Raw genomic sequence first — 24,094 nt, 5'->3', positions numbered from 1 at the left:
TCTATTATCCATTTTTGAAAATGCAATTAATTGTTATAACCTATGTTTATGAATTGTTAATAACCCATGGTTATTTTAGCATGCTGTAGAACATTAGAAGTTATTCTTTCTATTCAACTACACCCCTACACCTGTTACCCATCCTCTTTCTACCACTCCCCCAGCTTCCTAGACTCTTGAAAAACACTATTCTACTCTGTCTATAAGGGATCTTTTTAGGCAATACAGAAAAGGAAATTCTTTCATTGAGTTGACTTTTTTCCACCTTTTCTGCTTTTGAGTCTGACACAGCTTCTTCATTGTTCTGAGAGAATTCAACTCTTCCATAGATTAAGGGATCTGGGATTCTATTGTCCTGCAGTAACTTTATAGTTAGCCCTTTGTTTTAGGGAGAGTTGTATAAACTCCTGAGAATCCATATTGAAGTGTTAATATTTGTTTTAAAATATCATGTCTTGAATCCCCTTTAGCTCTCCATGTCATACAAACGCACTAGTCCCTCTGACTACCATTGGCCATTATCCTCTGGATCTTTCCTTGGCCTATTTTTTTTTCTTATCCTGATTATATGTGAGCAAAGACATACATTTAAAAACAACAAAAAAAGTAAGCCACATTAAAAAAAAAAAGACTCCTTATCAATTCATTCTGGCTTAAATTATAACAGATTTATTGCCTTACTTTGACATGAAGCAACATTTGGGTTTCCAGACCACTTTAGAGCTCTTTTAGGATGCTCATGCTGAATTGCTTTAAACTGCTTTATTCTCCAAGAGCCTCAGAGAAGTTGGTAGAGAATGAACCTTCCTGCACATGGGAGATACTAAACACATTGCTTTGAGAGATTTCTCCCCACTTTGGTGAACTGAGCCAGTTTATCCAGAACCTACGAGCTTGATAACATGTTTGTATTTATTTTTCTTATAGATCTCCTTTTCCCCATTGATATTACCTCGGTCAAGAGAGAACATGATTTTTTGGACAGAGATGCCATTGAGGCCCTATGCAGGTAAATGAGCATGTTCTGAGCATTTCTATTTTCTTTTCTTTAAAGAACAAGGCACTTATCACAGGTTTGATTTTCTTTTGTTCTGATCACGTCTGGTCTTTGATTAGCAAATGGTATAGTGACTTACCTTGCTATAAATCACAGACCTTTTAATTTAAAATGAGGTAATTCCTATTTATCAAATGCCACTTCTTCCATTTAAAAAAATAAAATAAAATGAGGTAAAATGCTCTTAGGTGATATTGCCATTAAAATAGCATTACCTTGCCTTCAGAGGTCCTCACATTAATATCACTCTGTGTTTGGATGCCGTACATCTAAAGAAACAAGTCAGTTTCTGATGGTCTTGAAATTTGAATAGGGTTTTTCAAAGAGGTCCGATAATCGACTGAACAGCCCCAAGCAGGTACCCTAGCAAAGTCAAGGCTGCGCTTACACAGAGTGGAAATAACATATTCAGAGGAACAAGTGCTGGGTGGGGGCTATGGAATAGCACCATCCTTTGAATTCCAGAAAGCTCCTTGTACCTCTGGCTGCCCCAGGTTATAGTAATGATAGGATTAAATAGGCTATAAAACAACTCAACACAGCCTTCAACATACAGGAGACAAGCAGTAAATGAGCACTGATGTGAAGTGTGAATAAAACTGTCAGAAATCCTCTTTCATTTGCTGATGACTCTTTGGGCTGAGGAGCAGCTTGTGGGTTTTACTTAGCAAAGTGGAAGTCATAAAACCGGAGTCAGGTGACTACTGGACGCTGATAATCCTTTCAAACCCTGTATGACATTTTTATTCATCTTAAGGTTATTCATCCTTTGTAATTTTTCTCCACACCTAAAAACCCTAACTGCTGAATTCTGGGGGAAATTTTATACATAGACAAAATTTACATATGATGATTTGTTTGTAAGATTCAAATAAATTCTCCTTTAATTTCAGTATTTATTTTAACTTGGAAAAATATGATTTAGGTACAATGATATCCAGTATTTCTTTCCCCTTTGTCGGCAATAGCTCTGTGAAAATATTTTTTTTTCTCCTTTCTTATGTAATGCAGTGTTTCTTGGAGCAGCCAACATTAGCAGTGGTTTTGGAGAAAGATAAATAGGATGTTTAAAATGGTGTATGGAAAACACTAGTTCTTACGGTTTAAGGAGGGAGATGCCATCTTAACCACAGAAACATTGTCAAACTTTTCAAGTCCAACTAAATAACTAGTGGGAAGTATGTAGACATTTTCTCAAAGAAAGAGCTGATTCCAAGCCCTGCGATGGCGTGTGTAATATCATAGCTATGTCATCTGCAATGAAAAAATGTCACCAATGCTGTTTTGGGAGGGGAGAAGTGTGTGTCTGGAATATAAACTACTCCAGACATTTTTAAAATGCTTTCATGCTTAGCTCCGGGGCAGAATTCATTTATTTTCAACTCATCACTGGTGATAATGCATATGAATGAGGTCACTCCTAAGATGCATCTTAGGAAATATCATCCATTTCACACATTTTAAGCCACTTGATGTGGGCCCTTGGAACAGCAGCATCAGCTTAGGAATTTGTGGGTCATAAAAATATCACTGCAACATTTCAGCCCAAAGAGTCATGATTAAATTCTTGAATATTTTTGCTGTTGTTGTTGGAATATCAGTTTGAAATTTAACTTTCCTTTATTTGAAAGATTTACACTAGCTCTGAGTACCACTCAGAAAGCCACCTCTTGTTGGAGAGAATAAATCTGTGCTTCTGGATCTTTCCTAAAAAGAAAAGCCTTAAAGATACTGGACTTTAATCTGTATTCAAACTCTGCCTCATATTCTCCTTGGGCTTCTGTTTTCTCTTAAACATAGAATAATGTATCACAGGTTAGCAGAGAGAAGGAAACACACTAATGGAAGTCAGGTGCTTTAAAAATTAAATGATCAGACCCAGATTTGAGGAAGTGCAGTAAGTATGGGGACTGGATTTTATTTTTTAAAAAGAAATTTTTCAGAAAACAGAAACATCATCGATTTGCTTGTAATGGAAAACCCACAGACCCTTGTCCCCATGGTTACATAAATAGACTATATGGAAAGGGTTCCCTCTTGATGTCAGAAGAAAAAGATGGGAGCCGTACAAGGCGGATTTCAGACACCCTCCATAGATAACACATTTCAAGGTCTGAGCTGTGCATAGCATAGCTGGGATACTCGTTTTACTGATGATGTGATATTTACTTCATTCACTGGAGCTGCCTATTCCAAATGCCTTCTCAGCAAGGGGAATTCCAGGGCCAACAGATAATGAAGCTATACTGTGGTTTAAAATTTCACCTTGTGGTTTGTGAAGTCCCCCCCCCCCCCCCGGGAACCACAGACTTTTTGTAGACATCCATCTCTTGCCCTGTTGAAATATTCTGAACAGATGATTTTAAACATGTATGGAAATACAGTTGCAGAAATTCAGTTTAAAGGCTTTACAAAATCTTACATGATTTCTTGTCCCCAGGATTCCTTCCTTGTATTGGACCCTATTTTAGACACAGATGTTACAAACAATCCTTAGAATGCACTAGCATTCTGCTTTGTTGAAAATATTCATATTCCTATAACATTAGCAGGTCATACTACTTTGGCATTAACTACTTTGATCAAAAAACTGGGAGGAGCTATTCCCTTTTAAAGTTTTCTACTCAGAGCAGAAGATTGGGAGATATAATGGGTTTGGGGAGGGGGATTGTTTTGTTTATTTGTCTTAGAATGCTAAAACTATCTCAACTATAAAGTTTGGTAAAGAACTAAATATAAAATTACAGTTGTAGGACTACTAGGGTATTTTGGGTTTGGAGTGCTCATCAACAGTCTTACATCACTATTAGGTATTTATTTGTTTCCTTGAAGAGATTGGCTCTTGTCCCAGGCTTTAACTTCACCTCAGTGACAAGGCCATAATGATGAAGGAGTTCTTCTACTCAGTGTTAATACTTGGAGGAGTGATCAGCTTGTGCTGAAGCATATACAGACAATATTGTGAAATGTGATCTAATACCAGGATACCTCATGTGAAATGTTGTCTGCCCATAGCTTCCTAAAACCTTCTAAATTGCTATTTTCCTTTGGAATGAAAACTAATTGCTCCTATTAAAAAATTGAAGAATTGGGGCTGGGGATGTGGCTCAAGCGGTAGCGCGCTGGCCTGGCATGCGTGCGGCCCGGGTTTGATCCTCAGCACCACATACCAACAAAGATGTTGTGTCTGCCGAGAACTAAAAAATAAATATTAAAAATTCAAAAAAAAAAAAATTGAAGAATTGTGAGCACCAACTGGAAATGGTAGAATGAAACATAGATATATATCCACACTGTCATCTTCAGTATGCACTTTTGTTTTAAAACAGCCCTGAAAGTGCGTAAATTGTGTCAAGCATCTACTTCCTTAAAGTTGATTTGAGCCTTGTTACCTTTTTTGTTCTGCTTAAATGGAAACAACTCATTTTTTTTTTTCAGAGCAATTGTACTAATTCCAAGAAAATATCTTTTAAGAATGGGAACAAGTTTTATTTTTCAGTTCCTAACGGGTTCTTTGCTTTCTCTCTCTTTATTTCTACTTTTCCCTATTTTTATTTTGCATCCAGATTCCTGCCTGCTCTGCTTTTATCAGGGTGTCTGCAGCACTGGGCAGCAAAGCTCTTGAACCTCTGATAGTCCCCTCCATGTTCAGAGCAGGGTACAAGTTGTCCAGGAGATAAAAACCAATGCATTCCTGTGAAGCTGAGCCCTGTGAGGGACCTGGCTGGTGGGGATGACCAGGGCTTCTGGACAGATAGTTATGGATAATCAATGTTTGAGCCACTTATTTGAGGGTTCCTACTTGGGATATAAGTTGCTCCCATTATTACCATCATTAATATTTGTTTTAGAAAAGAATGCAGAAGATATTGTATAGAACACCAGAGCCACCATGTTTTAATTGTGTGGCCTTGGACAAGATTCATGACCTCTTCAAGCCCTCATGTCCTCATTTATAAAATGAAGATAAATCATAATAGCCACACCATAGGGATACTGAAGACAAAAATGAGATGATAGCTACAAAATACAGAGCATAGTGCCTCACCTGGAGTGAGCATCTAGCTAGCTTGATTTTTTTTTAATTTTTAATTGACGTATAATAATCATACGTATTTGTGGGGTACTTTAGATATTGCAGTACATTTATACAGTATGTAATGATCACATCCTGGTAATTAGCATATCTGTCACCTTTGGCATTTATTGTTTCTTGTGTTGGGAACATTCAAAGTCCTTCCATCTGGCTATTTTGAAATATACAAATACACAATAAATTAGTGTTAGCTGTGGTCACCCTGCCATGCTGCAGAACACCAGGACTTTCTCTTCCTGTTTTTGTACCTTACACTAAACCTCCCTCCATTCCTCTCTTCTCCTCTCCTCCTGCCAGCTTCTGGTAACCACTGTTCTACTCTCTACTTCCATGAGATCAGATTATCTTTTCTAGCTAGAACGACTGTTTTATGTCAGTATCATCTATTATAAGTAAATAAGGTCACACCAGTGGGCATTCTTTGGAGATCCCAGGGGATAAATGAAAACCCCAGAAACCCCAGAGAATAACTCTGGGCTTCAGGGTTGCAATGCCTTTAGCTTGTTGCTACCAGCATAAAAAGGTGAAGTTGGTCTTTATAAAACTGGCCTCCTGGGTCTTTTTTGTATGATTGCAATCTGGAATTGGTGAAGTAAACCCCTCCGCCTCCCCCCCCCCCCACAGGCCTCTATGCCTAGTAAATTGGGTTATAAACACCACTCAACCATTAAAGCTCAAATGAAGTCAAGAAGGTATTTGATTACAGGTTTGATGAATGAAACCCAGACTTAAGACTAACTATAACTATTCTGGATTCTTAAAATCTTGAAAACATTTGAGCACTGAAACACTATGGGTTAAGTAATTTAAGTAATTTATGCCCCTTGGAGAGGGACTTTATACACCTCCTTGTTTTTAAAATCTGCAGACTTTTTCCTCCGTTATTTGGTTATTTGTTTTCTTTCCCTTCCCATCAGACAGAATATTCTGAACATAGGCACCCTGTGTTATCTCTGTTTATTCTATAAACAGGCTTCCACATAATCTAGGAAATCAAAGGCAGGCTTATCAGGCAGGCAGAGATACTTTCTATCCTGGTGCATCAAAGTTGTCAGACAAGTTGCGAGAACAGGATCAAGAAGATAAAGCCCTGAGGAAGGTACATGATCAGTTTGAATTTGGGCAAATTAAGTGCTGATATCCCATGAAAACATAAGAATTGCAATTTTAGGAGAAACTGGAAACCCAGTCAGGAGATTTGTGTTACTTAACAAGGCAGCAAACAGGCACATTGAAGGTTCACGGAGGACACTCAGTGATGGTCATCTGGAAGATGTTAGGAAGAATGGGGCCTGGAGAGCTGTCTCTCACACTTTCACAGACCAGTTCGCCAGGCATATTGAAAGCATGTCTTCTTTGAGCTACTTCATTATTTCTCTGTGAGTTTTAAGCATTTCATTTTTAATGACACTAAATTATTTCCCTAATCTATCTATTTCTGTGTCTCTTTCTCACTCTCTTTCCTACAGGTTATAGTATCCAAATTTTTAAAATAATAATTTGTGTTATTGCTTTCACTATACCAAACATTATTCTCTCCTGAACAGGAAGTTATTAAAGAGGGCTAAAATTTTCTCTATATACAAAAATAAAATAAAATAAAATTATGAAGAGGTTGCCTGAGATGATTATTGGTCAGACATAACTAAAGCTTATTTTTAAATTAAAATTGTTTTCCCTTTTTATTGGTTCTTTTTAATTACACATAACCTTAGGATTCGTTTAGACATAAAAGCATGGAATATAATGTACTCTAATTCAGTCCCCAGTACTTCCCCCATTCTTCCCCTCCCCCTCTATTCTACTGATTTTTCTGCTGTTTTTTTTTTAATTAGTGTTACTTCAAGTTTTGATGTGATATACAATTTACTTGTTTGCTGACGGCTCTAGTAGGTTTCTCGTTGCTGTCCTTATTTCTGTGAAAAGAGACATCACAGGTTCTTATTTTTTGACGTTGAAGTAACTTAATTGCATTTGCCTACTGACTCAACCTACCAGTTATTGAAAAAAAATGCATTTTCTCATTGAGAATTGCTTAATCCAGGAAGAATTAGAGGTACCTGCCAGTGTCCTTGTGGTGTGCCAATTTACTATAAAATCATAAAAATTTAAGTTACAATTTACTATAAAATCATAAAAAAATTAATTTAAATGAAAAGCTTAAGAAATATAAAGGGTTTTATTTCACCCATTCACATTTTAGGGAAGTTTCTAATACATAAATTATTGATATTATTAAGTTCAGAGAAACTCACTAAATATGTCAGTTGTTTAGAAACAAATGTTTACCTACCCATTAGTGGTTTCCTTTCTTTGCTAATGTTATTTCTTTGCTCTATAGGCGTCTAAATACTTTAAACAAATGTGCGGTGATGAAGCTAGAAATTAGTCCTCATCGGAAGAGAGTGAGTATGTAAATTATATAATAGGATTTGGGGAAAACAAGCAGGCAAACCTAAAACTGGATTATGTGTTTTGTAATAGGTTTTGTTTCTCATATTTTCTCATTCCAAAAGCATCTCCATGTTTAATGTTATCATCCAGTCACGTTTACCAAAGAGTGTGTAGTGGCAACCAGCTAATAGATGGGGAGTTTTTTTAGAATTTTTGTAAAAATTTGTTAATAGGTGGGTTTTTGTCTGAAGAAATCATCTATTATCTTTCCTAACGAACTCAATTCCTACTGTGATAACAAAGATGAGACTTAATGAATTCCAATGGACTTTTACGTGACTCCCTAGAGAAAATAAAGCTAACCCCACTTTAGGAATTCCTCTGTCTTCCCAAATACAACAGTAACTACATTTCAAAGCTGTCAGGATAAAAACAAAGGCTGGTTGGGGGGGGGGATATTGAAGAATAATAAAACATTTGGAGGGAGGAAAGGAATTGGGGGAGGAAACAGAGAAGCCAGGAAATCCCACACATTTCAGTCAATGGTTGCACATAACTGAATTGAATGGTATTTTCTTTTGCGAATGAGTTGGGAGGCCCTTTTAGGAGATCTTAGGAGAAGATCTCCTAAAAGAGTGTCACAAATTAGAATAAACAGGAATAAGTTGGATCAAAGAACATACTTTTGATTGTTCCAAGTACAAATTTTAATTATCGTAGAGTCTCTGACCTGCAAAAAGTGGCCTTCTTGGGGAGTTAGACCTTTTAAACAAATGAACTGGAACCTCAGCACCCACTGAGCTGTGTCTCCAAGTCATCGCATAATGCTCTCTACTCCCTTTCCTGCAAATCTTGGGTCATGTGATATTTTCCACGCCTGTGGCAGAGATACCTAGCATGCAGAATTGTGCCTTTTGATACTGTGCCTCAAAGGCCAAGATGGAACAGTCTGTGACAGCCTATCTCTTAAGACCTGCACAGGAATCAGACATCACCAACAGAGATGTTACTCTGTGTTTACGGATGTTCCCTGCTGTCAGGACTGGGTGTTTGTGAAGCCTTGTTAAATTGCCTGGAGCTGGTCTAGGGCTGAAACTGCACAGGACAATCCTGGAGTGCGCTCTGGTGGGGGGAGGGGAAGAAAAGGAACAGGTAAGAAGTGGCCAGCACGTGATGGCTCACTTTGCCTGGTCTCCATTAATTTAGGAGAATTCAAAAAATTTTTAGGGTGGCTGAATCTTCTAAGTTGCCACTCTTCTTAACTGTTGGGAGACTGCTTTCTTCATTGCAAAAGGAACGTAAACATATGCTATCAACAGACAGCAAAACCAGAGGTGGTCCCGAGGGAGTCCTACCATTGCCGACTCCAGTCCAAAATATTTTGCATGCCTGGAATTTTCACCAATCTCAGAGGTTTCCTTTGTGAGCAATTAAACAACCGATAGATCCAAAGTTTCCATAAAAATCAATCTTATTTAGCTCGGCATCGGTAGTACATGCCTGTAATCCCAGTGACTCAGGAAGCTGAGACAGGAGGATCACAAGTTCAAAGCCAGCCTCAGCAGCTTCACAAGATCCTGACTAATTTAGCAAGACTCTGTCAAAATAAAAAGGGGCTGGGGATGTGGCTCAGTGGTTAAGCGCCTCTGGGTTCGATCCCTAGTACCAAAACAAAAAAATCTTATTTAGCAGGCAACGCTTGATCAGACTTTCTCCTGTTACATTCTTTAAATATATCTTTGTTATTTTAAAGAAAAAGAAAGTAAATGTGAAAGAAGTGGGGAATTTGGAACAATTAGTGGTGACGTTGGAACAATCTCCTGGCCCATAGCATGTGTCCTGGCCCCTGCTACCTTACGGTCCCTGTGTATAAATGGCTTCATTATGTCTTTGCAGAGTGAGGATTCGGATGAAGATGAGCCTTGTGCAATAAGTGGCAAATGGACTTTCCAGAGGGACAGCAAGAGGTGGTCCCGGCTTGAAGAGTTTGATGTGTTTTCTCCAAAGCAGGACCCAGTCTCTGGGTCCCCAGATGATTCCCACCTGAAGAACGCCATGAGCCATGAAAGTATGCTGACGGACCTCAGCGAGCGCCAGGAGGTGTCTTCTGTCCGGAGCCTCAGCAGCACCAGCAGCATCCCCACCCACGTGTCCCAGAGTGGGGATGCTGTGACACCCCGGACTAACTCCGTCATTAGTGTCTGCTCCTCCAGCCACTTTATAGGCAATGATGACTCTTTCTGCAGCCTTCCCTCTCCCAAGGAACTATCCAGCTTCAGCTTTAGCATGAAAGGGCATGAGAAAAATGCCAAGTCTAAGACCCGAAGCTTGCTGAAACGGATGGAGAGCTTAAAGCTCAAGGGCTCCCACCACAGCAAGCACAAGGCACCCTCCAAGCTGGGGCTGATCATCAGTGGGCCCATTCTGCAAGAGGGTATGGATGAGGAGAAGCTGAAGCAGCTGAACTGCGTGGAGATCTCAGCCCTCAATGGCAACCACATCAACGTCCCCATGGTACGAAAGAGGAGTGTATCCAACTCCACACAGACCAGCAGCAGCAGCAGCCAGTCAGAAACTAGCAGCGCTGTCAGCACACCTAGCCCTGTCACCAGGACACGGAGCCTCAGTGCCTGCAACAAGCGGGTGGGCATGTATCTAGAAGGCTTTGATCCTTTCAATCAGTCCACATTTAACAACGTGATGGAGCAGAACTTTAAAAACCGCGAGAGCTACCCAGAGGACACAGTATTCTACATCCCTGAAGATCACAAGCCTGGCACCTTCCCCAAGGCCCTTTCCAATGGAAGCTTCTGTCCTTCGGGAAATAACAGCTCTGTGAACTGGAGGACTGGAAGCTTCCATGGCCCTGGCCATATCAGCCTAAGGAGGGAAAACAGCAATGACAGCCCTAAGGAACTTAAGAGGCGAAATTCCTCAAGCTCCATGAGCAGCCGCCTGAGTATCTACGACAACGTGCCAGGCTCCATCCTCTATTCCAGCTCAGGCGACCTGGCCGACCTGGAGAATGAGGACATCTTCCCCGAGCTGGACGACATCCTCTACCACGTGAAGGGGGTGCAGCGGGTCGTCAACCAGTGGTCGGAGAAGTTTTCAGATGAGGGAGACTCGGACTCAGCCCTGGACTCTGTCTCTCCTTGCCCGTCCTCTCCCAAACAGATACACCTGGATGTGGACAACGACCGGACCACACCCAGTGACCTGGACAGCACAGGCAACTCCCTGAATGAGCCTGAAGAGCCCTCTGACATCCCGGAAAGAAGGGACTCCGGGGTGGGGGCTTCCCTGACCAGGTGTAATAGGTAAGCGTCTTGCTCCTCCAACCGGATTAAGGAGTGGGGATCAGAAAGAGTCGGCTTCACTGGTTCTGTAGGAGGGAGTGGGATAAAGACCGATGTTCATAGCCATATCAGTTGCTGAGAAAAGTGTCAGCCCAGGAGATCCAAGATTCAGAAAGAAAGGATATTATTTAATGGGTGTGGACTTTCACTTGGGGAAGATGAAAACAAGGGGAGGTGGACTGCACAATCCCAGGGTGGACTTAATGCCACTGAACTGTGCTTTTAGAAGTGGTTACGTGGTCAATTTTAGGTTGTGTGCAGTCAGCCCCCCCCCCCCCTTCTCCATGGGTTCCACATCTGCAGATTCTGCTAACAGCAGATCAAAAAAATTTCAGGGGAAAAAACTTGTGTCTGCCCTGAATATGTACCAACTTTTTTACCTTGTCATTATTCCCATAACAGTACAGTATAACAACTAATGACCGAGCGTTCGCTATGTGTTAGGTATTAAAAGTGATCTGGAGATGATTTAAAGTAAACAGGAGGATGTGTATCATCTTTATGCAAATACTGTGCCATCTTTTGTAAGGGACTTGAGCATCTGTGGATTCAGCTAACTGAGCGGGATCCTGGAACAAATCCCCTGTGGACACCTAGGAACCATTGTAGGCTTTGCCACAGGGGAAGAAAATGAATGGCCTGAAAACTGAATCCTTTCAGTTCCTAAGAGGACAGCTAGCAGCCTTGGCCAGTTTTGCATCTACCTTTGTGCTCACTCACCCTGCCCCATTCTTTTCCAGGCACAGACTGAGATGGCACAGTTTCCAGAGCTCCCATCGGCCAAGCCTAAACTCTGTATCTCTGCAGATTAACTGCCAATCTGTGGCCCAGATGAACCTACTGCAGAAATACTCGCTCCTCAAGTTGACAGCCCTGCTGGAGAAGTACACACCTTCTAACAAGCATGGTTTTAGCTGGTAAGAACTTAAACCGTAACTTCAAGTGATGTTTTTCAGTCAACTCCTTGAGGCCATCCCCACAGTAAGCACATGGTAGTTAGTTCTGTCCTTTGCTAATATCTTTAGTGTGTCATGCAGACTCTGCATTTTGTTCTTGGTTTGTTTGTTTTGTGGTGCCGGAGATCAAACCCAGGGTCTCAGGCATGCAAGTGAAGTACTCTTCCAGAGCCAGCCTGGTCTCTGCATTCTCGAGATCACATTCAAGACAGCTGAAGGCATCAGAGTTTTAAGGAATTATCAGCAGGGCTGGCAGATTGCATTGTCCGCTCTTGGAGTGGCAAATTGCCAGTTGATGGGCGTGAGAATGTATTACTCTCACATCACGTGGTATTGCTGCCTCCTTTCCAGTGGTAGGAATAACCCACTATAAGTAAATACATGTACATTATTATGTCATACCCATAGAAGGGAAGAAAGAAATGGTAAGGTATTATGAGATCATCTTGGAAATGCTTGATGTACATTGCCTGTCCCTGTAATCCTTTTCATGCATGTTTTTAGAAATCTTGTTTGTTTTGATGAGCTGGGGATTAAGCCCAGGGTTTCATACATGCTCAGCATGCTATCTCCCATTGAGCTACATCCCTAGCCCTAAAAGTTATTTTTGATATAAGTATTTGCAGCATCACTGAAAGGTCTACCTGTGTTCAAGTGTTAAGGTTGTTTTATTTTCCTAGCAAAGATGCTCAAGCAGTGAATAATAAATTTTTGAGAAGGCACTACAAAATGCTATGGGCGAATGTATAAATAAAGACGAAGTGTATTAGATGAGTTCTTCGAAGTTACTTTTGAAAATCTAGCCTTAGGTGTGTCCAACTTGAGATGTAAATTGTTAGATTGGAGGGATCATGGATGTGACCTAGTCTGTACACACTAATTTTTCTACCTTTAGTGCAAAACCCAGAACTGCCTCTGCGTTGACATCTCAGTGTTATTTTGCATTGCCAGCTGAGCGTCCTTAAGTCTTTTCACTCATCAAAGTGTTTATTATTCAGTTGTTATAAAAACAGAGAAGCAGTCCATGTCATTGGAGCCCTCTGGGGCAGACCAAAGTCACTTGGGAGAATCTGCAAAGCCAGGTAGCTTGGTCTTGCTCCCTCCAGCTCCACCCTCCTCTGGATGCACAGTGAATTTAGCTGCAGCATCAAAGCCCCTCCTGTGCAAAGGCCATTATTATGTGAGCCTCGCTAAATACAGAAGTTGTTTGTTCTGAATGACAGAAATAAGTATTGACCGGTTTATCCCCACATGCTTCAGATTCTCGGTGGGGAGCGTAATGTGTTCTTTCCACATTCCCCAGCCAGGCTTTTCTCCCCCGACAAAGCGAGTATTATGCACTCTTCTAGCCGTGATACTGTATATTTAACTGTATGGAAATACCAACCCAGCTCTGCTCTTTAGCTTTACCTTTCCTGGAGCTATAAACAGTAACTGTCGTGGCCATGGGTAAGCACTCAAATGTCGAAGCAGTTGGTCCTCTGCAGTGTTCCTGTGTGCTTAGAGTAATATTTTCCCTGCTGGCTATTTAAAACTGCATATTTTAGATTCCCCTTGCTGAGTTGCCGATCCCCTTCCCACCAAACCCTCAGGAATCTCAAAGTCTATAATATTTCTCAAGTTCTGGTCAGTTTTTCCAGCAAGTCAAAACCTTAACGTAAAAGCCTGGCATTGTGGATCCGTGCATTAGGGAGAAATTCTGCCCAGAGTTACTTTCCTGTTTGGCCTTGTCTTACTTGTCTCATTCGGAGGAGTCATTTGTAGAGCTCAAATGTCTGCGTGACAGTCTTCAATGCACGACATGAGTTTCCTGGTGATGCATGCGCTGCTGGGGGTGGACCTAGTTTCAGGACTTCAGGAAACCCAGGGGAGGCTCACAAAACCCCCTAAGGATATAATTGATGACCCCAGAGTTATATCCTTAGAAACTGCAAGATATAACTCCGGGGTCATCAATTAAGAGAATTTATTTTGAATTCAGGTCTTTCACTGTTGATGCTCATTATATTAGACCAACTTCATGTCTTTGCTCTTTTTTTCATGCAATATTTCCTAAACCTTTTTACCTTAACTGCTTTGGATCTCATTGGGGACTCAAAAGGGATTATTATTACCCTTTTCAGGACAAGTGGAAGCTCGTGTTTTCAAACTTTATCAGAAGCATCTAGTTAGGGTATCAACATGTTTTCTGCTTCTGTTTCTTCCTGTACTGCCATCTTATAAGGAAGTCCATTGGTTCCCTTAAGACTATAGACCTTGGTTCTCAAGATTAACAATGGAAGGACAATCCCCAACCAAAGAGATGCGACCAGGCCTTTTAACCCCAGCTCTTAAAATACGTACAACAACATTGTCCAGTGAAACTGTCAATAATGGCAGGAAGTTAAATGATTTTCACATTCTAAAATAGCAGCTACTGGGCCAAGCATGATGGCACTTGCCTATAATCCCAACAGCTCAGGAGGCTGAGGCAGGAGGATCATGAGTTCAAAGCCAGCCTCAGCAACTGAGGCCCTAAGCAACTCAGAAAGACCCTGTCTTTAAATAAAAATTTTTTTAAAAACGGAGCTGGGGATATCAGTCAGTAGTTAAGCACCTCTGGATTCAATCCCCAGTACCAAAAAAATAAAACAAAACAGTAGTGATTACCAACAAATGGCCAGGGAGCACTTGAAATGTGGCTAGTACAACTGAGGAACTGAATGGGTTGCTTTATTTCATGCAAATTTAAATAGTCACCATATTGGCGTAGATCTAGGGACCACAGGGTTTATCTGTAGAGGAGGACAAGTATAGACAGAAAAATAAACGCACCCCTTCACACCATGTTCTTTAAACAGGGCTGTGCCCAAGTTCATGAAAAGAATCAAGGTTCCAGACTACAAGGACCGGAGCGTGTTCGGGGTCCCCCTCTCGGTCAACGTGCAGCGTACAGGACAACCCCTGCCTCAGAGCATCCAGCAGGCCATGCGCTACCTCCGCAACCATTGTCTGGATCAGGTGAGGACCACTACTTGTGGATCCCACGTCGTCCTGGGGCTCAGCCGCACGTTTCTCCTAGTTTTGTAATGGAGACTACTGCTTTCATCCCAACATGGAATGTTTTTCTTCCGAAAGGTCGGGCTCTTCAGAAAATCAGGTGTCAAATCCCGGATTCAGGCTCTGCGCCAGATGAATGAGAGTGCCACAGATTGTGTCAACTATGAAGGACAGTCTGCTTATGATGTGGCAGACATGTTGAAGCAGTATTTTCGAGATCTTCCTGAGCCACTCATGACAAACAAACTCTCGGAAACCTTTCTACAGATCTACCAATGTAAGTGTCCTTGGACTCTGAGGTTACTTGGCATGGAGGGACATGGGGACAACTGAACTTGTAACTTCTTTGGCCTCATTCTTGTCTTTGTGTGACCTCTTGGAAACACTTCCTTGCCTCCTTGTTTGTGGAACTAGTTCCTGTATACTTATTGATTAATGAGAAATAAGTTTCTCTTCTCATTAGTCTCTAATTGCTGAAGCAGTTACATATTTTTATATTCTGATCCAACTCCCTTTATTTTTCTCTAGAGCAATGTTATCTAAGATGCTTAGATAAAGAGCAGGTACCAAGATATCTAACTAGCTCGCTCTCTCTCTCTCTCCCCCTCTCCCTCTCCCTCTCCCTCTCCCTTCCCTCTCTCTTGGCCTTGTCTATTGAAATTTTCATTTGTTTCATATCTTTCTAGCAGGTCTGTTGTATTTAAAATTGCACAGGTGTCTTTGTGTTTTATCACACTGTAAAATGAATAAATAATCTTTTTCTGTTATTCATCACAATCCCTGCCAGAAATACTTGAGAAAACAATACCCATGCTCTTCTCACTTTTAAGCAAAGCTTAAAGCAAACAGTTGTCGAAATTAATGATCAAGATCAGGATTATAGCTTTTACAGCCTTGTGTTTTTCTTGGCTCAGGATGGTATTACAGCAGTGTGATTTCAAAGCAGCTTCTCTTGGTGCTGAAATTGTCCTTAGAACTGGAGCATTGGACTTCATTTTATGAGAAATGGAGCTGCTCTGGATTATTTCATTATTTGTTTCATCCTTTCATAGTTTATGAAAACACAGGTCACATTTTCCCCACCAAGGTATTTGTTATGTATTGTAACCATGGAGCTGTTTAATAAGTTTGTCCTATGGCCGCTACATTTGAGTGACTTAATTTTTCCACTACATGCTTTTAAAAAAGGTCTGTCTAAAAAAGAAGACCTAAAAGTTGAGTTCAGCATTTTCTACATGCAGATTATTTTATGGATTCATTTGCATTTTTAATTATTTGAATAATTGTGTGCATTTCTATAATAGCTTCTCGGTATGGTTTCTAAAACTCAAGGAAAAAATTACTGGTTAAATCTATCTATTGTTTAAGTCGACTGACTATGTTAACAATTTTCCCCATTTTGAGAATGAGCAAATCACTTAAAATTACAACAGTCCCCAGAGATTCTCAATCTTTTATAATCAAGGCTTAGATAAGACTTTACATTGAAACTTATGTTTAAGTGTATAATGATTTCAGTAATTGAGATAGTAAATTAGGGATCATTAGAAAGTATTCAGGAAAAAAAAAAAAATTTTGTTCTCTAAACTAAAAGAAGAGCATTATCCGGAGCTGAAGTCTGAGGTAGCTTTAGGAGTATTATTGGTATCATGAGTGTTTAAAATTTTTTAACTCCTCCACAAGGCAGGAAATACCTGAGGGTAGTGACGCTGGTGACTGGTAGCAGTCCATAATTTCTTCCTTATTAACCTGTAGTGCACTTTCTGCAAGTGCTTGTTCAGTATTTGATGCTGATGTTTGCTTTGGGACGTTTCCTTGCCACATACATGGAAAATCACTGAGCTTGAGGGAAATTCTTCTACCTCGCAGACGTACCCAAAGACCAGCGCCTCCAGGCTATCAAGGCTGCCATTATGCTCCTGCCTGATGAGAACCGGGAGGTTCTGCAGACGCTTCTTTACTTCTTGAGTGATGTCACGGCGGCTGTAAAAGAAAACCAGATGACTCCGACCAACCTGGCCGTGTGCTTAGCGCCTTCTCTCTTCCACCTCAACACCCTGAAGAGAGAGAATTCTTCTCCAAGGTACAGGTCAGATGAGAGGTGCACACGGGGGCTCTGCCCTTCCACGGAGGCAGCTGGCCTTTCCTGATAGGGCTGCCACTGTACTCCTGTTGGCTTCTTACCTGAACCAAACAAAATGAGTTAGACTTCCTTCATTTACAGCCCACAAGGTTCCCCTGTACTTCTGCCTTTTTTTCCTCTCAGAACTTTCTAGAAAGTATGACTTTTATGGACAGCCTAGTAACAACTAGGTTTTGAGTCTGGCCTTGCCCCAGCCAGTAATGGGGGGCAAGTCTAATAATAGTGTCATCATCCTATTTGTGCCAACAAAGAACAATACCGATGTACAAGTCTTAAAAAAACTGGATGGATGATTCCTGCTGCCTTTTCCCTGCGTGGTCAAGCAAGCCAAACTTCCAGCCTCTGCCCAAAGTTGAAACAGCCTGGTCTTAATGTCGAGAATCAAAGGTGCTTCTACTCAGGATTTGGCCTAAGCCAGTCGTTTGTAAAATTTCTGCATAGAATGCGAATACACAAGATGAAAGTGGAGAAAAAGTCAAGGAATCTGAAAAATAATAAAGGCTAGGTGCTTATTCTGTACTGGGCACAGGACCTTTCTCTTCCCATTGATCGTCTCATTTATTCCCCATAACAATCACAGGAGGTAAAGACTCTGCAAATTTCTTTTTCACAGGAGGAAAGTAAGGCTTAGAGAAAGCTTAATTCAGTAAGTAGCTTGACCACGCCTGACAGGAAGAAATAGCAGAGCCAGTCTTAGCCTCTGCATTTTCATGGAGGGTCTGAGAGAGTGACTAACTCCATACCAAATGTATCCTGCAGATCCTTTTCTAAAGGAACCTGAAGAGTTATTTCCTAGCCGGAGACCTGGGGCCTAGCTGTTCTAGTGGAAGTTAGCTTTGTTCCTAAAACCCAGACAATGCTTAAATATCCTTTTAACTAGTTCCGAAAGTTTGCTGGGGCATTCCAACTTTAATGGGATAGAGAACTGGAGGTGAGTAGAAGAGAGAGATCAGATAAGAGTAAGACAACACCTCTGGGAAAGAATAGGTTTATCCCTCACCTGTGAAGGGGATCCTGTTTATTTAAATGGTAAGAATACTGAAACCATTTACCCCAGCTCCCAGGGCCCCCACCCCACACCCTCCGGAAGCTGGCTAACTCCCCAGCAGGACCACAGCCCTTAACAGCTGTTCCTCTAAAGACAGAAACCTATTTAACAAAGTGGCTTTAAATACCCTGGATTTCATGAAAAACACATCTCTAGTGTGTGTTGTCGATAAAACTCTGAGAAATTCTGGTAAACAAAGTAAAAGCTCTCTTGAACCACTTAGTGATAAATAGGTTCCAGGAAAATGTTTGGGTTTTTTTCCTCCTTTGAGTTTCCTTGAATGATACATTGATTACCAATATATAAATATTGGACTCATTTCCCCTCCCTTTATTTCTTTTATCCAGGGTAATGCAAAGAAAACAGAGTTTGGGCAAACCAGATCAGAAAGATCTGAATGAAAACCTAGCTGCCACTCAAGGGCTGGCCCATATGATTGCTGAGTGCAAGAAGCTTTTCCAGGTAAAGAGTTGGGAAGGTCGGCTCCTGTGTTAGGATAACATGAATGGGGACAAAAAGTGTTTGGCAAATGGTTGGCTTGATATTTTGTTCATGTCTTAGGAAAACATCCTTTTCCACAGCTGGAGAATAATATGTGTGTGTGTGTGTGTGTGTGTGTGTGTGTGTGTGTCCTGATAATGTCTTTTTTTTAATATTTATTCTTTAGTCATTGGTAGACACAATATCTTTGTTTTATTTTTATGTGGTGCTAAGGATCGAACCCAGTGCCTCACATAGGCTAAGCGAGTTCTCTACCTCTGAGCCACAACCCCAGCCCCAAAATGTATCTTTTTTTTTTTTTTTTTTGGTGATGCTAGGGATTGAACCCAGGGCCTTGTGCATGTGAGGCAAGCACTCTACCAACTGAGGTATATCCCCAGCCCTGATAATGTCTTAATTCTATATTTATGTATACACTCATTAGAGTTAATTATGTTTCATGAAATTGCCTACCTTCATACCCCTTTACTTAAAAAACAAAAGCAGCCAATTATCTGAAACTAAAGTTCTGTATCTGAGCCACCTGCTCAGTGACTCAGTTAAGCCCAATTTTAGTATACCTTCACAGATATGTCTAAAACACGTATATCTTACACAGGAATACATGTTTTAGACATATCTGTCAAGGTGATCTGTCTGTCTCCTTGTGACATCACATAATGACATCACATAAGGACTCCCTGCCTTCTGTTGGAAATGGGGTCAGGGTGCCTACGCTGCCTTGAGGACCCCAGCTATGGATTCTCCCGTGTCCTTCCACTGATGGGTGCTGAGGATGAGCCCTGCTGGAGTCTCAACCTTGTGTCTCTCGTGACCTTCCCAGGTTCCTGAGGAAATGAGCCGGTGTCGTAATTCCTATACTGAACAAGAGCTGAAGCCCCTCACACTGGAGGCACTGGGACACCTAAGTAAGGATGAATCAGCTGACTACAAACACTTCCTCCAGGACTGTGTGGATGGCCTGTATAAGGAGGTCAAAGAGAAGTTTAAAGGCTGGGTCAGCTACTCGACTTCTGAGCAAGCCGAGCTGTCCTACAAGAAGGTAGGCTTCTCCCTGTGGGCTGCTCTGAAATCCTGCGATTAGGACTTGGGTTGATCAGAGATGAACCATGGCAATGGTAATCCATTGGCAATCTGTAGCCCAGACTCCCTGAGCTGATGAGGAGACCATCACACAAGGACTAATGAACACTAGAGAGGATTTTAGTCCATTTCTAATGAAATAAATCCTTTGGTTCCATGGAATCACACCAAAGTTTCCTGGGGTGTTTTATTACTGGTGCTGGGTTTTAAAGGAATGTTTTAGAATATTTAGATTTTTCCATAATCCAGTCAGAATCTCCATGTAACCGTCATCTGTTCTCAGTTACTATACTTTGGGCATCCTGTGTGGTATGATAGGTCCATAGTGGTATTTGCTAACACTATCTCTACCACCTTCAGTATAAATAAACAAGAGAGTAATCCATATAGCTGTACAGGCTTTGGGGTATGATGATGGTTGATCTTACATATACCTTAATACAGGTACCAGAAAAATAAACATCATGATTTTGACCAGAGTCGACACCAGCTATTTCGTTTGCTTTCAGACCTGATCCTGAATATACTCAAGGACAGCAACCTATTACTGTCATAGATTTATTAGCCTCTGAACACAAGACCAGACCCTCCATTCACAATTTGCTTTCTCAGCCGAGCTGTGTATGGCTCTCTTAGCTCTGAAATATACATCCTCTTTTCAGGTGAGTGAAGGACCCCCTCTGAGGCTTTGGAGATCAACCATCGAAGTCCCTGCTCTGCCTGAGGAGATCTTAAAGCGCCTACTGAAAGAGCAGCACCTCTGGGATGTCGACTTGCTGGATTCAAAAGTAATCGAAATCCTGGACAGCCAGACTGAAATTTACCAGTATGTCCAAAACAGTATGGCACCCCACCCGGCTCGGGACTACGTGGTGTTGAGGTGAGATCTGCCAAACAGATGGCTGTGGCATAGGCAGCTAAATATCAGAACCAAGCCTATGTGTTATAGAGTCCTACAAGAAAGTTACACAGTTCAAAATAAAACACAGGCCTCAGAAAAATGGCGAGACTTCCAAATACAGAAATCTGTCTACATCTAGTCCAGCTGTGTATTCATCAGAAAGGCATATTCAGATGAATATGCTTCTTCATAGCAACAGATTTTTGCCCCTTTTAGGGTAGATTTTTCTGGTTAGAAACAGCTAGAGAAGGAATAAGCCAGGAAATAACATTTGAGTCCCAAGTGAGATGTGGTTAAGGCTGATTTATGTGTAATTCATAAATCCTCTGGAGACATTGCTGAAAGAAGAATTCGAAAAATCTCTGAGGAAATGTCACATCATTTGTCCAGAACTTTTCAAACAGAAGTGGTACTCATTTGGGTGTCCACATTTGAAGGCTTTTTGTAAAATGGAAAAAATGGCTTTTAGCTCCACTTCCCATTGGCCCTCTTTTCCAAGTCTGAGCTTATATATTCTCAGTGGACGTCGTGCTGTGCAGAGTTACTCATCCCAGAGTAACTTGTGTCCAATAGTTTAGAGGATGCCAGGAACCCAGGCGTGGGTCATACATGGAACTGAGCCTGGCCCCTCCTCCTTTCTGGGTGATGCCACATTTTCAGTGTGGCTTCCAGGAAATCCCTTTCTCACTCCCTCTGGTTTTGTCTCCACAGAACCTGGAGGACGAATTTACCCAAAGGAGCTTGTGCCCTACTACTCACCTCTGTGGATCACGACCGTGCCCCGGTGGCAGGCGTGAGGGTCAACGTGCTCCTGTCTAGATATTTGATTGAACCCTGCGGGTCAGGAAAATCCAAACTCACTTACATGTGCCGAGCTGATTTAAGGTATGTCTGACTCTGTCCTTTTGGACACAGTGAGGGCCTGAGGAAGAATTAGACTTGTTGTCTGATGCGAAAAAATGAATTAAATGACCACACCATGGTATCTTGGTGACATCATGAAGTAACACATTGGTTTTTGCTGGTCATTGGGTAACACCACTTCCTTAGAAAATGTGGCCCTAAAGCAACACAAGTTTAGTGGTTCTACAGTAAATTTAATTCCCACAGGAAATTATATATTTTATGTTTCAACCACCAAGCAGACATTTCTCATTTTATATTCAAAGGTGTTTGAATAATATGAAGAGAACTTTTAGTAATTGATTAGGCCTACACTCTGTGCCAAAAATGAATGTGTAATCATATCATAAAATGAGAGAGAGCTGGAGATATAGCTCAGTCAGTAGAGTACTTGCCTCATATGCACAAGGCCCTGGGTTCAATCCCCAGCACCACCACCCCCCCACCAAAAAAATGAGTTTAGGCAGTATAGAAAATGAGTGAGATAGAACAGAACAGACCAAACAAATGAAGTTCTGAAAACTCTTTCTAAAATATCTCTCATGTTAACTAAATTCTCCTTTGAAATATTTACATCTCACTAGTTCTTCAGATATCTGTGATCTCTTTCCATGATGTAAGCCGAAGCATTTCTTAAGCAGTTTCACTCAATATCTATGTTCTATGTTTTGTTCCTTAGAAAACTTTGGTTTCAAATGTGCAATGAATATCCCAGGAAATTGCCTGGGTTTAAAAAAATGGTTTTTTGGTGTTTTTTTTTTTTTTTATTTTTGGATACTGGGAATTGAACTCGGCCTCACTCAAACACAGAGCCATATCCCCAGCCCTATTTTATTTAGAGACAGGGTTGCTTAGCACCTCACCATTGCTGAGGCTGGCTTTGAACTTGTGATCCTCCTGCCTCACCTCCTTAGCTGCTGGGATTACAGGCATGTGCCACTGCGCCCAGCAAATAAGTAATCTTTACCTATACATTTGGTCCATCAAGAAATGGATTTGGTGCTGGGGTGTAGCTTAGTGGTGCAGAGTACTTGCCTAGTCTGTGTAAGACCTTGGGTTCCATCTCCAGCACTAGCATAAGGGAGAGGAAAAAAGGAAAAGAAAGAAATGAATGTGTATTTGGGATTGCTTTCATCTTATTTCAGTGTTTTCCAACTAAATCATCAGCTTTTCCTTTCTTTACTAGGGGTCATATGCCAGAATGGTACACAAAATCTTTTGGACATTTGTGTGCAGCTGAAGTGGTAAAGATTCGAGACTCCTTCATTAATCAGAGCACTGAAACCAAGGATACCAAATCTAGGTGATTACTGAAGCAAAGCAACTGTGTCCACCACCTGCGTGATTGTTTCCAGAACCTTGCCAGTCCTTGGAAGAATCAGTGTGTGTCTGATCCTGAAGCAAATACAAGTCAGAGTATAGAAAGTGACTGTAGCAATTTGATACATTTTTAAAGCTGCTTCCTGTTTGTTTAAGGTCTATTCTGGAGACCTTGACTGGAATATATAAGACTGTGCATATAAAAAAAGAAAAAAAAGTTCTTGTATTCTAATTCAAATTGCTTCTGAGAAGCAAAACTCTTTAAATACATTATGGAAGACAATGAAGATATTTCATTCTCTGTGATATCGGTGTATGTTACCTATGTCATTGATTTTCAGTATGTCGAGGGACTGGTGTATCCACTGGAATAGTTGGTACTTGTGGACATGTTTTCTCACTGAGATGAGCAAAGAAAGGTTTGCACAGAGGAGTGTGAATGTGTGTTTGTCACTGGTTGAGTGGCATAGATGTCTACGTTGGAATGCAGTGTCTGGCACACTGAGATGCCTCCAGGAAGGATGTCGATGCAGCAGGTTCAGTTTAACCTGGAATAGTTGACCACCCATGGATCCATCCAGAAAGGAGACCCAACAAACACTTGTCCATTTTTTTCTTTTCCAGGTTGGTAAGCATATATATTATCCACCAATTCTTCTTTACCTTAGAAGTCATTACAGGTTCACTGCAACACTCATTGCAAATGCAGTTTGTTTTTAGACCTGATTGCAAACAGGGATGTAGTTTTAACCAATAAAGATGACTTCAGGAACAATAATCCCCTTCCCCTGACCTTATTGGCTCCAAAGCACCAGGGGGGTTTTGTTTGTTTTTATCTTTTTAAGAGAGGTAAAAACTAAACACTCTATTTACTCCTAAATCGAGCATCAAAACTTTTTTTTTTTAACCTGTTACTGTTCTTTGCAGTTTCATGTGTATAGCACAAATTCTTTGAGACACTATGCATGAGAACATGGGAAACTGTCCCAAGGAAATTCCTGTAAGTTTAACCCAGGCACAAAAGTCTTTTTTTTTTTTTTTCTGTTTTCCTTTTTTGGTGGTTGTTAACAGCATTCCTGAAAGCTGCACATTTTTATTAATTGGTTTTGTTCTTATCAGCAAATAGGTTTTTCTGGTTTCTTAGCTTTTGTTTTGTTTGTTTTTCCTATATTTCTTTTTCTTTTCTTTTATGATGCCCTCAAAATATGTCCTAAGGGGAAGTAGTAATCACAGTGAAAGAATACAGCACAGTTTTCTGGAAGGGTGGTCTTTATACAGGTTTTACTGTAATGGT

At 41.0% G+C, this 24,094-nt stretch overlaps 1 protein-coding gene across 7 annotated transcripts in view; it reads left to right on the top strand.

Annotated features, from left to right (window-relative positions):
- The window catches only part of DLC1 (DLC1 Rho GTPase activating protein), a 391,806-nt gene extending 367,938 nt beyond the window's left edge, over positions 1-23,868 (top strand). For 4 of the 7 annotated variants that reach the window (XM_081269381.1, XM_081269383.1, XM_081269384.1 and 1 more), the window contains 12 exons: positions 928-1,009; positions 7,495-7,558; positions 9,444-10,867; positions 11,647-11,823; positions 14,703-14,862; positions 14,980-15,178; positions 16,771-16,984; positions 18,440-18,554; positions 19,417-19,635; positions 20,339-20,556; positions 21,289-21,462; positions 22,667-23,868. In XM_081269381.1, the coding sequence (XP_081125507.1) occupies positions 928-1,009; positions 7,495-7,558; positions 9,444-10,867; positions 11,647-11,823; positions 14,703-14,862; positions 14,980-15,178; positions 16,771-16,984; positions 18,440-18,554; positions 19,417-19,635; positions 20,339-20,556; positions 21,289-21,462; positions 22,667-22,787 (3,167 nt within the window). In that variant the 3' untranslated portion in view covers positions 22,788-23,868. Of the gene's footprint in view, positions 1-927; positions 1,010-7,494; positions 7,559-9,443; positions 10,868-11,646; positions 11,824-14,702; positions 14,863-14,979; positions 15,179-16,770; positions 16,991-18,439; positions 18,555-19,416; positions 19,636-20,338; positions 20,557-21,288; positions 21,463-22,666 lie in introns of all 7 variants that reach the window. The other 3 variants (XM_081269380.1, XM_081269382.1, XM_081269379.1) reach the window with 1 other exon arrangement.
- Positions 23,869-24,094: the final 226 nt, after the last annotated feature.

This window comes from Spermophilus citellus (genome assembly GCF_964194105.1).
Source record: "Spermophilus citellus genome assembly, chromosome: 16".
NCBI lineage: Eukaryota > Metazoa > Chordata > Mammalia > Rodentia > Sciuridae > Spermophilus > Spermophilus citellus.
The sequence above is the reverse complement of the archived record's forward strand: the minus strand, read 5'-3'. Positions and strand labels throughout refer to the sequence as shown.